Below are 14,000 nucleotides of genomic sequence, written 5' to 3' on the forward strand. Positions count from 1 at the left end.
TATGATGCCTAGAATCTAAGGAGGTGAAACATGTTCCCCAATAAATAAATGAAGGTATTTGTGGACTTAAATGGGCTGAAAAGTGCTATCTCAAAAAAATTGTAATACAAGGATACTACTAGCCAACTCATCTTGGAGAGAAGTGAGTTAGTAAGAAAATGTGACTCTTTCCAAAGGTTCACACGGGTCTCTAAAATGCAAGAAGAATTTCTTCATGTGATCTCCAGCAAGTTTTTTCTTGAAACTTGTAGTTTTTCTTGGGTATGTTCAGTTGATCAGCCTCAAAATATTACAACAATGAATGGAGTAAGAAACTTAAGACTAAATAAAAGCCAGCCTCTAAATAATACAACGTTATCCATACAAATATAAAACTTCTTTCAGATGAAATTCACCCAACACTTTTGTTAAATATATTATGAATAATCAAAATCACTGAGCATGATACAGGAAGGAGAGAATAAGAGGGAAAAAATAAAAACAAAGGACAAAGAGAATATCAGAGCATTAGCTCCATGGGTCATCCCAGCCTTTGGGTCCTTCTCTTTTAACAAAATCAATAACGGCCTGCACAGCTTCTTGGACTCGGTTAGAGAGGGAGTGATTACCGTACTCTATTTGAACTTTTTCTGCACCGCCCATAGCTCTGCACAATCTGTAGGAGTTAACGAATCAGCACAATGGGGATAAGGAAACACATGTACTCTCTTAGGACCACATAGCATAGACATGCAAGCGATAAGGACATTATGGGTACGAACACGGGATGCTGAATTGAATGTACATTTGTTTCCCGGAGAAACCAACTAGACCATATGATCAGGTAATGCACACTGTTGGATGCAATAAAGAGCTGATCTAATACAATGCTTAAGGAAATGCACAATGTTGCCAGGAAAACTTCAATGGGAAGAGTTTCTGGTCTCACCTTTCAACCAAGGCTTTCTTATCAACATACTCTGGCACATATTCATCATCCATGGAAAAGATAACCTAGAAGAAAACAACCACATGCAAGTTTTCTATGAAATACCACTGAGAATCGTACTCATTAAGCAAAACACTAAGATATATACTACAAACTGACATAAAAAGTTGTTGGCTCCCAAGGCTGCGAATATGAAAGGTGTATGGTACCTGGCAAGGAGTGCTAGACATGTGTCCAAGTCTCATTCTAAGCTGGTGCTCATTAAGGTCTGAACTGAACATGTCATCATCCCCCATGTAGGCACAAAGGGAGTTATATCTGCAAGACATTGGAATTCTCAATAAAGAAGAAAAAGCAGTCGCATAAGAGCATTAAAACGGAGGATCATAGAGTGACATCAATCACAAGAAGACTAATGTGACCTCAAGTTTCCTGTAAAAATATCCAAAAGTTTCTTGATATCATTGGATATATTATTATGCCACTACTGTTATATTTGCACATAGCATAAACATCTAGACAGGTATTGACTTCATTGGACAAAGGAGGACGCTTTTATAAATTGAGGAATGATAAAGGCATACAGTCATTTCAAGATGAAAGACAATGATAGTGTACCTACCTATAGGCAGTTATAGGGGATGGATCTGCTTCCTTAGGCATTAAGTCTGAACCCCGACCTTCCTTTATCATGCTTGTAGCCAAGTCAATCATGGCAGCTGTTTCAGGAAGGGTTGCCCTGTATTCTCGATCACTAACTGGAGCCTAAAAATTCAAATTAGGCAATATGACTAAAGCAGCAAGTAGAACCAATGCATACGCAATTGAACAACAAACAAAAAAATAAATAAATTCCAAACAGTAATAAGATGTTCCTCCACTTCAAGTAGAGCAGGATTTCTGCTTAAATTATCATGGTAACAGACTAGAAAAACTCCCTTTCTCACTCCTGTATAGTCAAGTACATGAACAGCAGATAAAGCATACATAAAGAAAACAAGTTGATCAAAGGAATAGAAGCTACCTGCAAAATGGCAGCACGGACTGCTCGGGAACAAGCTGCATTTGTGCGCATGTAATGCACAATATCCTAGTTTCATGGACAAACAAGTAAACAATCACCCTTATTACCTCAGAAAAATGCATAGATGAGCAGCCATACAAACTTTGGATACAGAACAAATTTAACACAAAATCAGCGACTACCTGACAGCCAGTGCTATGACCAAGAAGGACCACACCCTCAGAATTTTCTTTGTTGATTAAGTAACTAATAAGCTGATCGATCTCCATGGCATCCTTCAAGAAAAATGGTGAAAGAACATCTTAAAAAGGAGAGCAGAATAACATGAAGTTTGACAAACATAGAAGAACACTCAAGGGTACATATACTTGTTTCAAGTTCAATGGCTAAAAAGATGTAAAATCAAGAAAATATTAATAGCTAAAAAACCATAAAATTTTGGACAGAAGGTAAAGTTATTGAAAATATTGGCAGGTAGCAAATAGCCAACTTCTGAAACACAAAAAAAAATATTTATCTCCAACACCAACCAAAAGGAAGGGAAGAAGCAAGAGAGCAAGCAACAAACTTAGTTAGCTCACTATTCTTCCCACATTTTTTAAAGTAATTCTTAGATGGTCCAATCAAATAGGTGAAATAGCTTGATAAATTCTATGAGCAATATTTTAGATAACTTCAATAAGAAGGCATGATCCTCAAAACAGGATATTTTTCCTCACTGACCCTGTGAAATTTACTAAGAAATACTACAGAAGCTTGAATGAACAAAGCTAAGCACTTCACTGATTTGAAGGGAAAAACATTCTAAGCTACGCCCTTATCTCCATGGAAGACAAGAAGTTTACCAGAAGTTAGATCCCACACTCTCTTTTCAGAGTGGCATCATTGCAAATTACATATTTAACATGGCAAGATCAGGGATTTACCCAACTCATGTTATGATGAATGCAACCAAAATGAAAAAGAGGAAAAAACCTAGATTCATGCAGAATCATCAATGTCTACGTGGAAAATACATCTTACTTGTTCCAAGCTGGAGGTTCCATATCCAGAGTATGAGGATGACATAAGTAGTTGAACAAGTGACCATTTTTCATTATCTAAAGCAATTGCAAGAGGTTCCAAGTAACTGAAAACCAAAACGAAGGGTTACATTTATGAATCAAAAGATTGAAATACTCACTGGGTATTCAACCATGCAATAGAAAAACATTTTTCTTACATATTCAATCTCTCTTATATACTTTAGACAGGCAAGAAAGGTTTGTGCCTTCTCAAAAGTCATTCTTTGGATATCCCACTTCTCAAATTGCCAAGACAAAATATTTAGTTACGACTTTGTTTTAAGGATTTTAACATTTATAGAGATTATGGACAAAAGAACTTTACAAAAAGAAAAAAACCATTCCTTGGATATCTCACTTCTCAAATTGCCAAGACAAAATATTTAGTTACAATTTTAAGGCTTTTAACATTATGGAGATTAGTCTACAGTGCAACCGAAACCATAAAAATGCTCATCTTTAAAGAAATATAAACCCCTGATAACATGGAATGTGTAACTAAAGAAAGTGCACAGCAGTGATCTCCACCATTATGGTTGATTTCATTCCTATAAACAGATATGTCATTTCTTTCATGAAGGTAATGGGACAGAAAACATACTCAGTTGCTAGAAATCCATCAGTCAGCCCACCAATGAAAATAACTTGTTGCTTATAGTCACCGGTTTTGAATGCAACCTAAAAAGGTAAAAGATGATATAAGAAATATCTAATTTCAAAATATAATTAGGCCATCAGAAGCATCAGTTCCAATAAGAGGGCATCATCTTGGCATCTGAGCCATAGACAACAATACTAACCAACAGTGTACAATTTCATCTTACAATCTGAAAACCAAACCACGCATGCAAAACATACCTGCTTGTCAGTACTGTTCCAACATTATCACATTACCAAGAAGCCAAACAAATAAGATGCTTTCAATTCAGTTGCTAAATCCAGCTAAATAGTATCATCATCTAGACAATTTGACATTTTACTAAAATCTAATTCATAAAAAACCATGTTGAATGCACAGTTCAGATAAGTGATAAGTAAAACTATCAAAGAAATGACAACTGTTCTCAGAAGGCATAAAACTAATTCCCCATTATAGACTGCAAATATGAGCAGCAATCTAAAACGGCTGCTCAATAGTCAATTTAACCATTAAAAGATGAATGGAACAAATTGCAGCCACTTTAAGTACCACCAACGTGCTGAAGTGTAGTCCAGGACGGCCAAATTGGCCCTGTATTCACAGGATAAAAATGCCAGACCAAAAGATTTATCTTAAATGTATTCAATAGTAGTTCATTGAGATTGGCAACATGGTATGCTTCAATAAACGGCAACTAGTAACCAGAATAGATAAGAATATGCTTTCTCAAAATGAATATAGGGAAATCAAACCTCTAAATCTTTATGAATCTTCTCAATGTTAAGAAACAAGTAGCTCTTATCACTAGAGCTAAAATTATCATTTTAAAACAACAAAATTATGCTCAAACTTAGGATTGACCATCAGCATATAATAAAAAAGATAATAATATAATCCTACAAATCAACATCCAAAATCACTTACTAACACAATTAAACAATAAAAAGCATCTTCAAGCTCACCCTAGATACGAGTGAATCAATTGAAAGCTACCCAGCACCAAGATCCCACCAATTTCAATAGAAAACCTGACCTTTAAATCAAATTCAAGCCAGAAAAAGGAATTAAAATGTTGAATTGGACAAACCTGGATGGACTTAGGCCCATACTTGAAGAGCACACCACGGAACTGGTTCTTACCCTTGATGGGTCCTTCGTTATTGGAGGCAAGGCCGCCACCTGAGGAGGAGCTGCCAGCCATCTTTAGGGAAGAGGACTTGTCTACGCGGCCCCTAACAATGCCGGAAAACCAAGAAGTGGAAGAAGATGCGGAAGAGTTAGACGAAGCAGATGTAGAGAGAGAATTCATTTCTTTTCAGAAAACAATCAAATTAAAATTGCACAACATCAAGATTTTCGTTATAGATTCTGAAGACGAGAAAAAGGAAGATCTCTGTTTTCTGTTTTTCCTTCAGGTAAAATACATGGGATCTGTTTACAACATCAACTACAGCAAATTAGTCTTAAACTCGACAATTTAATCCATGTTTTATAAATAAAAGTTTTTAAATTTTAATAGTACGTCACTCTTTAATCAGCAAGTAATTCGACCTGTAAGCTTTTTATACTGTATAACAAAATTTAAACTTTACATTTAAATTTTTTTTTTAATTTACATTGCTTATTAAATCCTCCCAAAATAACGAAAAGGTTAACTTGTTTAACTTTGCTAATATAATATTTATGTCCATTGTTAGGTGGATAACATGTTAATAATTAATTAATTTTTTAAAATTTTAAAATTAAAAATTATGAAAGTTATTTTTTAAATATTTTTAATTTTAAAAATTAATTAATTTTTTACATGATATGCACATGACAATCAATGTATATATTAAGTTAATAAAGTTAACAAACATTAATTTTGTTTATCCATTTTAAGTGATTTAATAAACCATACAAATTCAACAGTTAAAAAGATAAAAAATTAAATTGAGGATTAAAATAATTTTTTTGTAAAGTTGAAAAATCAAAAAAGCAAATCAAAATAATTTTTTTTATCAAGTTAAAATTCACACAAACGCACATACTATTTCACAACATAAGTTAATATGTAAATCAAATTTTGATTTCGAAAATGATTGAACTCACTTTAGTCAATGGGTATTGCTCGGATTCTAAATAAAAAATGTTAATTCTATTCCAATGATCTTAAAATATTTTTTAATAGTAGAATAATAAAATTAATCTATTTAATAGTATAAAAATTAATTTAATTTAATTTTTATAATAGAACTTCGCAGGCGCTTTCATGTTAAGAAAAATAATAATTAAAGTGATAAAAAGATTTTGTATTAAGATATTGAATTAACACCTTTTTTATCTCATTCCCACAACTTTTATCCTTGCCTATTATAAATATATATAATTATTTTTATCAAATTAAAAAAAAGATAAATATCAAAAATTATACATGAACTTTATTATAATGTGGAATGTCATGTATGAATTTTGGTTTTGTATGATTTCATACATGACATCTTAATTTGATTAAATTTCATAGATCACTAACAACGTTACAGAATTAGCACCATTTTACGTTGATATATTACATACATAAACAATTATATTAATCTAATATAAAAATAAATAAATATATTCATTTATTTGAATGTGTAAAACTGAATCAAAATAAAAGTTTCATATATACATACATATAAACCACAATTCAAGTTGATGTGTATAATTATACCAAATCAAATTTCATGTATCAAATTACACATTACACCAAAGTTCATGTATAAATTCAATATTTATCCCAATTAAAAATTATTCTAATTACTTTAATTGGTAAACACTTAATCATTTTGAAAATTAATTCAATTAGTCAAATTCTTAGCGTTGCATGTGTTAATTTTTAATAGGCTAATAAGTAACAAAATGCATGCTAAATAAGTCTTGGAACCCTAAAAATAAAAAATAAAAAAATCTCAAAAGGAAATTGTTATACATTAACCTCTAAGATCGAGCAATGAGCTTAGTGAACTTCTCGGATACACCTTTCGACTTAGCACTCATGAGCATCCCACTTACTAGTTGCTACCTTGATGTAACTCCCAAAAAATTTTGGTATAACATATGGCAATGTTTCAGGATTGAATACTGAAAAATTTCAAGAAAATTTTGGAAAATGAAATAGATAGAGAATTTTAATGGAAGTAAAAGTTATATTGGGGTGTAACAACCCGTTTTTAGTCAAATCAGAATAGTGGTTTTAGAATCATAAATTCGAAGTCGAATTAATTATTTTAATATTATTTTAATATTTACAGCATGATAGTATAATTGTGTGAAAGTTTTGTTCAGAAATTTTATCGTTTGAATGCTCAATTCAGTAAAAAGGATTAAATCACGTAAAGTGCAAAAGTGATGTTCTAATAGCTAAAGGTATTAAATAGCTATCCTTAAGTGGTAATTAAACCATTTCAATTGTCAGTAGACTGTTATGGGCATATATATTAAGTGATTTTAATGTTTATTTAAACAAGGTTAATATAGTAATTTGTAAATAACTTAAGTAAAATAATGGAAAACATAATGTATCATCATCTTTTCTTCATTTCCACTGAAAATACAAAGAAATAAGAAGCCATGGAAGATTTTTAGGGTTCGGTCACTTAGTAGCTCAATTGGTAAGTGATTTTAACTCGGTTTTTAATGATTTCTATGTTTTTCAGATCGTTACAGCTTACTCTAGCTAGCCCAAGGACTATTTTGCATAACTGTTAAAGATTTAGAATGTTTCCATTGATGAATAAGCATGTATTTTAATGATTGATGATAGATTATGAATGTTTGATGATAGTTATACAAGTTTTGTTAAGTGATTTTTAGTGAAAATGCAAATTAGGGATTTAATTGAGAAATATGAAAAGCTTGTGGGTAAATTATGGAACAAATGAAAAATATGGGCTGATATGTGTATTAGGAAAGTTCAGTTAGCATGGGTTGGTATAAAATTGCATGAATTTGTGATTTTATGAAATAAGAACTAAATTGTAAAAGTTGTGAAATACTTGGGGCAAAAGTGTAAATGTGCTTTAATGAGTGTTTTGGATTAAATTGAATAGAAAGATTATTAAATAAGCTAAATTTGGTTACATATAGATCAAGAAAAGAGAAATTCGGATCTAGATCAGGGGAAAAACAAAGTACTTGACTAATCGACCTATTTCATCATTTTTGTGAATTGAGGTAAGTTTGTATGATTAATAAGCTTAATGTTATATGTGTTTATATGCTTAAACATTATAATTGTGATATTACGACATTGCGGAATCTATCAACAAAGCATTGACACAGTGAGAATCCCGGTTTGAACATTAGGAATAGATAGGATACTAGTAACATGTCATTAGGGGTTCTTGTGATCATGTGATCCGGGTGCTAGTCCTGTATGTCCTATCAATGGCTGAGTATAGTAGGATGTGTTGCAGTTACTTGATAGCTTGTGTGAGTAGCACCATGTATCTACGTCTTGACTAACAGCTTGTGTGAGCAGGCCTGTTGATAGCTCGAGAGTGAGCATATATGTGATATGAGATTGAGATAGCATTGGCTATTTAAGTGGCACTTCGGTGCGAGATTCCCAAGTATCCAATATTATTCTGAATGGTTCAATAGGAAAAAATGATAGTATAAGGACGTAAGCAATGATACGGATCATTTCATGTACACGTGAAAAGTTTGGCAAGTAAGTGATAATTGATAAGTTCATATGAAAAGTAAGTGAAAGTTGATGAATTTATACATGATACATAGAATTATGGAAATGTACAAATTGTTGAGTTGAATGTATTACTTATATTTATGTTCTTTAAATTGTAAATGAATTGGCAAATTATACTTATTAATCATATGAACTTACTAAACTATAAAGCTTACTCTATATATTTTACCGTGTTTTATAGTGATGTAAAAGCTAGCTCGAATTCAGGGATCATCGGAGACTTGATCACACTTTCAAGCTATCATTTTGGTACTTTTGAATCTATGTTTTGGAATATATGGCATGTATAGGAACTTTGGTCACTTTGGTATATAAGTTGATGATGAATTTAGCCATTAGAATTGGCTTGTAAATGTTTAAAGTTTAGTCTTGTGTATAGCCATGAATGTTGGCTTAAATTGTTGGCTTGGTTGTGTATATATATATGTATGTATGGTTTATGTTATGAGTTCTATTAATGGTTATATAATGCTTGTGGATTATAGGTGTGGTGATGTCAAATGTTTGATATTAAAGAAGATATATGCTTGCGAATTTGAGCATTATGATGCATGTTTGGAAATGTTTACTTAGTTAATTGTATATGTGAATTTGGTATAATGTAATGACCCATTTTGTGACTTGTGTATATTGTGGATAATGGAATTGAGTTGGCATGATTTAGCCTTGATTTAGTTGGTTTGAATTCCTGTATATGTTATGTTTTGGTGCAAATTTGGATTGATGTAGGTTTATGCAATTTGGGTGGCGAAATGTCTTGGTAAATAGCCTATTTTTGTCCACATGGGCAGAGAACGGGCGCACGTTTCAGCCGTGTGTGACATACGGTTATGTTACATGGCCATGTGTCTTCTGGTGTTGAATTAAAAATCAAGTCAATATACTCCACACGGGCTAGCCATACGGGCGTGTGTGTTGGTCGTGTGACCCAAGTCAGAGAGTTACACTAGGTCGAGCACGGGCTGGGACATGGCCATGTGATTCCATTTCAAATGTCCACACGGCCTATGACACGGGCGTGTCTTTGGCCGTGTGAGACACACGGTAGGGCCATATGGGCGTGTTTCCCCTGTTTTTTTGAAAAAAAATTCTAAGTGTTTGAGAAGTTTCTAAAGTTACTAGTTTAGTCCCGAACCACTCTGAATGCATAATTTAGGCCTCATAGGCTCGTATTAGGGACGATATGAATGTTATTGATTGATGATTATATGAAATTTGATAATGTACGTGAAATGTATGTGTAATTTTATAATATGTTCAGTAATGCTCCGTAACTCTATTTTGACGTTGAATACTAGTAGGGGTGTTACATTTATTGGTATCAGAGCTATGGTTTAGTCGATTCTAGGACTAAGATAGCGTATGTGAGAGTCTAGCTAGACATGCAATATATAACCTATGATAGTGTAATAACTCCTAACAGTTTAAAATGTGTTTTCGTATAGTAAATGGATCACAGTCGAGCTGTAGCTGATGATGTTAAAAGTAATGTGCCTACCTTTGTTCATGAGGTAGCGGAATCTTAGGCTAGACCAGTATCGAGTAGCATGGAAGGAGCGGCTAAAGAAGCTTTCTTCAAGATGATGAGTGAGTGGTTTACAAAATATGTTCGAACAAATCCGATTGCTCAACAACCTCCACCCCACCTAATCCCCAACCGGTTCTCGTAGCCCCTCAAGGTGTAGAGTTTTTACAAATGAATAAGCCACCAGTGGATAAGATTCGAAAACATGGAGCTGAAGAGTTTAGAGCTAATGTTGACGATGATCCTAAGAGAGCTGAGTTTTGGCTTGAAAATACAATTCAAGTGTTTGATAAACTTTCGTGCATGCCGGCAGAGTGTTTAAAATGTGCCATATCGCTTCTGAGGGACACTGTGTATCAATGGTGGAATGCTTTGGTGTCTATGGTACCGAGAGAAAGAGTTACTTGGGAATTTTTTCAAGCTGAGTTCAAGAAGAAATATATCAGTCAACGGTTCATTGATAAAAAACGCAAAGAGTTTTTGGAGCTGAAATAGGGCTGTATGTCTGTAACAGAGTATGAGCAAGAATTCGTGAGACTCAGTAAATATACTTGGGAATGTGTTTCAACTGAGGCCATTATGTGCAAGAGATCCAAATATGGGTTGAACGAGGATATCAAATTGCTAGTCAGGATTCTAAAGTTGAAAGAATTTGTGGTGCTAGTTGATAGAGCCTATAAAGCCTAAGAACTTGGCAAAGAAAAGAGAAAGAATGATTTCGAGGCTAGAAATTTGAGAAAGAGATTGATGAGCAAACCATATCAATCATCGTCAAAGAAATCACGAGATTCGTATAACCGTTCGACTGCTTCGGTGGGATATTCCAATAGAGGTCGTGGGAAGAAACACTCAAGTTCTAAAGCCCAAGCTACGTCAATGGTGAGCATTGGTAATGATAGGTTCAGTAGACCTGAATATCAGCAATAAGGAAGACGACATCCTAGTGAATGTAAGATGAATGACTAGGCTTGTTTCAGATGTGGCTTGCAAGATCACCTTATCTAGAATTGTCCTGAGTTAAATGAGAAAGATACATCTCAGAATGCAAGATCAAGTAATACAACTGCTAGAGGGAGACCAACCCGAAACACTAGAAGTATGAGTGGTAATCGCGGTACTACGAGAGATTCTATAGTGAGAACAGAGGCTAGAACACCTGCTAGAGCCTATGTGATTCGCGCTCATGAAGATGCGTCATCACTCGATGTTATCACCGATACATTTTCCCTTTATGATACTAATGTTTTTGCATTGATTGATCTTGGATCGACTCATTCATATATTTGTATGAATCTGGTGTTGCAACAGCCCGATTTAGACCCTAATCAGAACGGTGGTTATGGGACCACGAATCTGAGTCAGAAAAATATTTTAAAATTATTTTAAAATTATTTTCTGTTTTTATTATGTGTGAATTTATATCCGTGAAATTTTTGTGCTTTAATTTTATCGTTTGAATGCCCGATTTAATAAAAGGGCTTAATCGCGTAAAATGAAAATTAGATGGTTATTTTAAAAAGGGCCGAATTGATGTTGCCTTTATTTCATGAAATACTTATGTTGCAACAATACCATTGGAGTTAGTGATGGACGGTTGTATCCTTGATATATATGTTTTGGTTATTAAATTATAAAGGACATTAATGTAAAATGGTAAATAATACATGATATAATAAAACATAATTAAAATAAGCTTTCATATATTCTTGTTCTTGCTGAAATAATAAAATAAGAAAAGAAAACAAAAGGTTTAAAGGTTCGGCCATTAGCAAGCTCAATCAAGATCAAGAACCAAAGAAATTAGATTTGGATCGAGGGAAAACTAAAGTTGTCGACTACTCATCCCATTTCGATTTTCATTGTCTGAGGTGAGTTTATAATGTAACATCCCGATATAGGGCCTAGTTGGAATAGTGGTTTCGGGGCCACAAATCCAACGTTAAAATAATTATTTTATGATCATTATGAGGTATAGGATATGAAAGTAAGCATGTATTAAAGTTTCATGAAGAAATTCTATGTGTAAGGTGTCCAATTGGAAATTAAGGACCAAATTGAATACATTGCAAAACTTGGGTTTTAGAAGAAATTTGTATGAAATTGAGTTGGATTATTAATTAGAGATCCTTAAAGTGTAATTTGCCCAATTTCTAAGTTTTTGGACAAAAATGGACGTGCATGAAAAATTTTGGAAGTTTAGTAATGAAGGGCATTTTGGTCATTTGGTTAATTAAAGAATAAAAAGAAAAAATAAGCCAAAAATCATGTCATTCACTTCTCCATGCTACCAAAATTTGCATGCTCTCCATAGCTAGGTTTTTCAACATTTCAAGCTCAATAGTAAGTGCTCCCTAGCCCCGGTTTTAATGCTCTTCGTATTTTTGAGATCCTCTTAACATGCTCTCTCTATTTCTACCCATATTGTAAGCTAGGGTTCATGTTCAAAAATTTACCCACGCACGAGATGTTTGTGTTTTGATGATTAAAGGATAGTAAACAACTTTTACTAAGTAGTTTTTCATGGAAATGACTTAAGGGACCATTTTGTAAATGGGTAGAAAAATGTGAAATGAAAAAAAAATGTGGGCTTCTATAGGCAAGAAAAATATTCGGCTAGGCTTAAGTAACTTAGAAATTTCATGCATTTCATTATATGAGCCTTAGGACTAAATTGTAAAAGTGTGAAAAGTTAGGGGCAAATTGGTCATTTTTCCTGGGGGTGAGTTTTAAACCCTAAAATGAAAAGTACGATGTATTAATAGTCAAATTTTATTGATATATACCCCGAGGAACTAATTCCAGCGGTCGACCCTAGAAAACGAAAGGTTTCGGAATAGCTGAAATATAAAACCGAAGCAATTACCAGATAAGTTCGAACCCGAAGTAAACTCTTAATATCCTTAAACATGCATGTTCTTGAATGTATGAAAATTTAAATATTTATTGCATGATAATTCATGAAATGTGCTTGTGTAAATGAAAGATGATGAATGTTCCGATTGAAATAGAAAGGGAAATTCGATGGATAAATTATGGCTTACATGACATGAGATCCTATGTGTTGTAGAAAAGGATTTAGCCTGGACGGGTAATCTGTTGATCACAAAATAGAAATGATCTAGCCTGGACTGGTGGTCCTTGAGTGATCGAGCCTCCCGAATAATATGGGTGCATTAAGGATTTAGCTCAGACGGGTAATCCGATTGAGGACTGAATTTAGCCTAGACTGGCAATTTAGATTCGAGCTTATGAGAGCAATTGTCATTGAAAGGGATTTAGCCTGGAATGGTAATCTAGACATTGCTCTATGCGTTAATACTATGGGGGATATAGCCTGGACTGGTAATCTAGCAGTAAGATATAAGGTTCACTAGAGTACGAACTTGAGAAGATCACTTGTATGACTTGACGGTAATTGGGCTATCCATCGAGATTTTTGAGAAATTCAACAGGATTAGCATGAGAAATAGAAATGGAAATAATGAATTGATGAGCTCATCTAAGACTAATGACATGATGTATTGTTATGAAACTAACTTGATGATTGAGTGCATGTGATAGGGAAACTATTTCATGCTTGATGGAATTATTGCCTAAATATGGTTGTATGTTAATTAACCAATAAATTTACTTTCCAGTTATCCGGACTTACTAAGCATATAAATGCTTACCCCCCTTCTCTTTTTCCTGTCTTACAGAGCTCGTGGACTCATGAAGATTGGAAGACGGTTGGAGAATCAACACACTATCGATTTGTTCTGCTTTGGTATATAATTCTTTTATTTTGTTTAATGGTATGTATAGGATTTTTGGTTATTTTGTTATATGTTTCATTTGGCTAGCTAATGTAAGGGCCTAAATGGTATACTTATTGCCTAAATGGTATACTTATTCTTTTGAATATGGCCATGAGATATGGCTCATAATATGCAGCTTGTAAACCTACTAGTGATGCATGTCTATGTTTAAATGTTTCATGAGATATGATGATGAGGCATATCATGAATGGATGATTGAAATGGAACCTAATAATTTGAGAGTGGACATAGCATATAATGGTATATTGTTATAATATGGCATAAGCGTAAAA

The 14,000-nt window shown here is 33.5% G+C and overlaps 1 protein-coding gene across 1 annotated transcript; it reads right to left on the reverse strand.

Moving 5' to 3' along the window:
* Positions 1–390: 390 nt before the first annotated feature.
* On the reverse strand, positions 391–5,188 carry LOC107957322 (UPF0613 protein PB24D3.06c). Its single transcript, XM_016892826.2, has 9 exons — positions 4,744–5,188; positions 3,618–3,694; positions 2,976–3,081; positions 2,135–2,227; positions 1,953–2,018; positions 1,551–1,693; positions 1,138–1,246; positions 929–993; positions 391–655 (listed from the first exon to the last, which is right to left on the reverse strand). Exons 1-9 carry the CDS (start codon positions 4,963–4,965, stop codon positions 508–510), a joined length of 1,029 nt encoding a protein of 342 aa, XP_016748315.2. The 5' UTR covers positions 4,966–5,188; the 3' UTR covers positions 391–507.
* Between the last annotated feature and the right edge of the window lie 8,812 nt (positions 5,189–14,000).

This window comes from Gossypium hirsutum, chromosome A05, assembly GCF_007990345.1.
Source record: "Gossypium hirsutum isolate 1008001.06 chromosome A05, Gossypium_hirsutum_v2.1, whole genome shotgun sequence".
Classification (NCBI taxonomy): domain Eukaryota; kingdom Viridiplantae; phylum Streptophyta; class Magnoliopsida; order Malvales; family Malvaceae; genus Gossypium; species Gossypium hirsutum.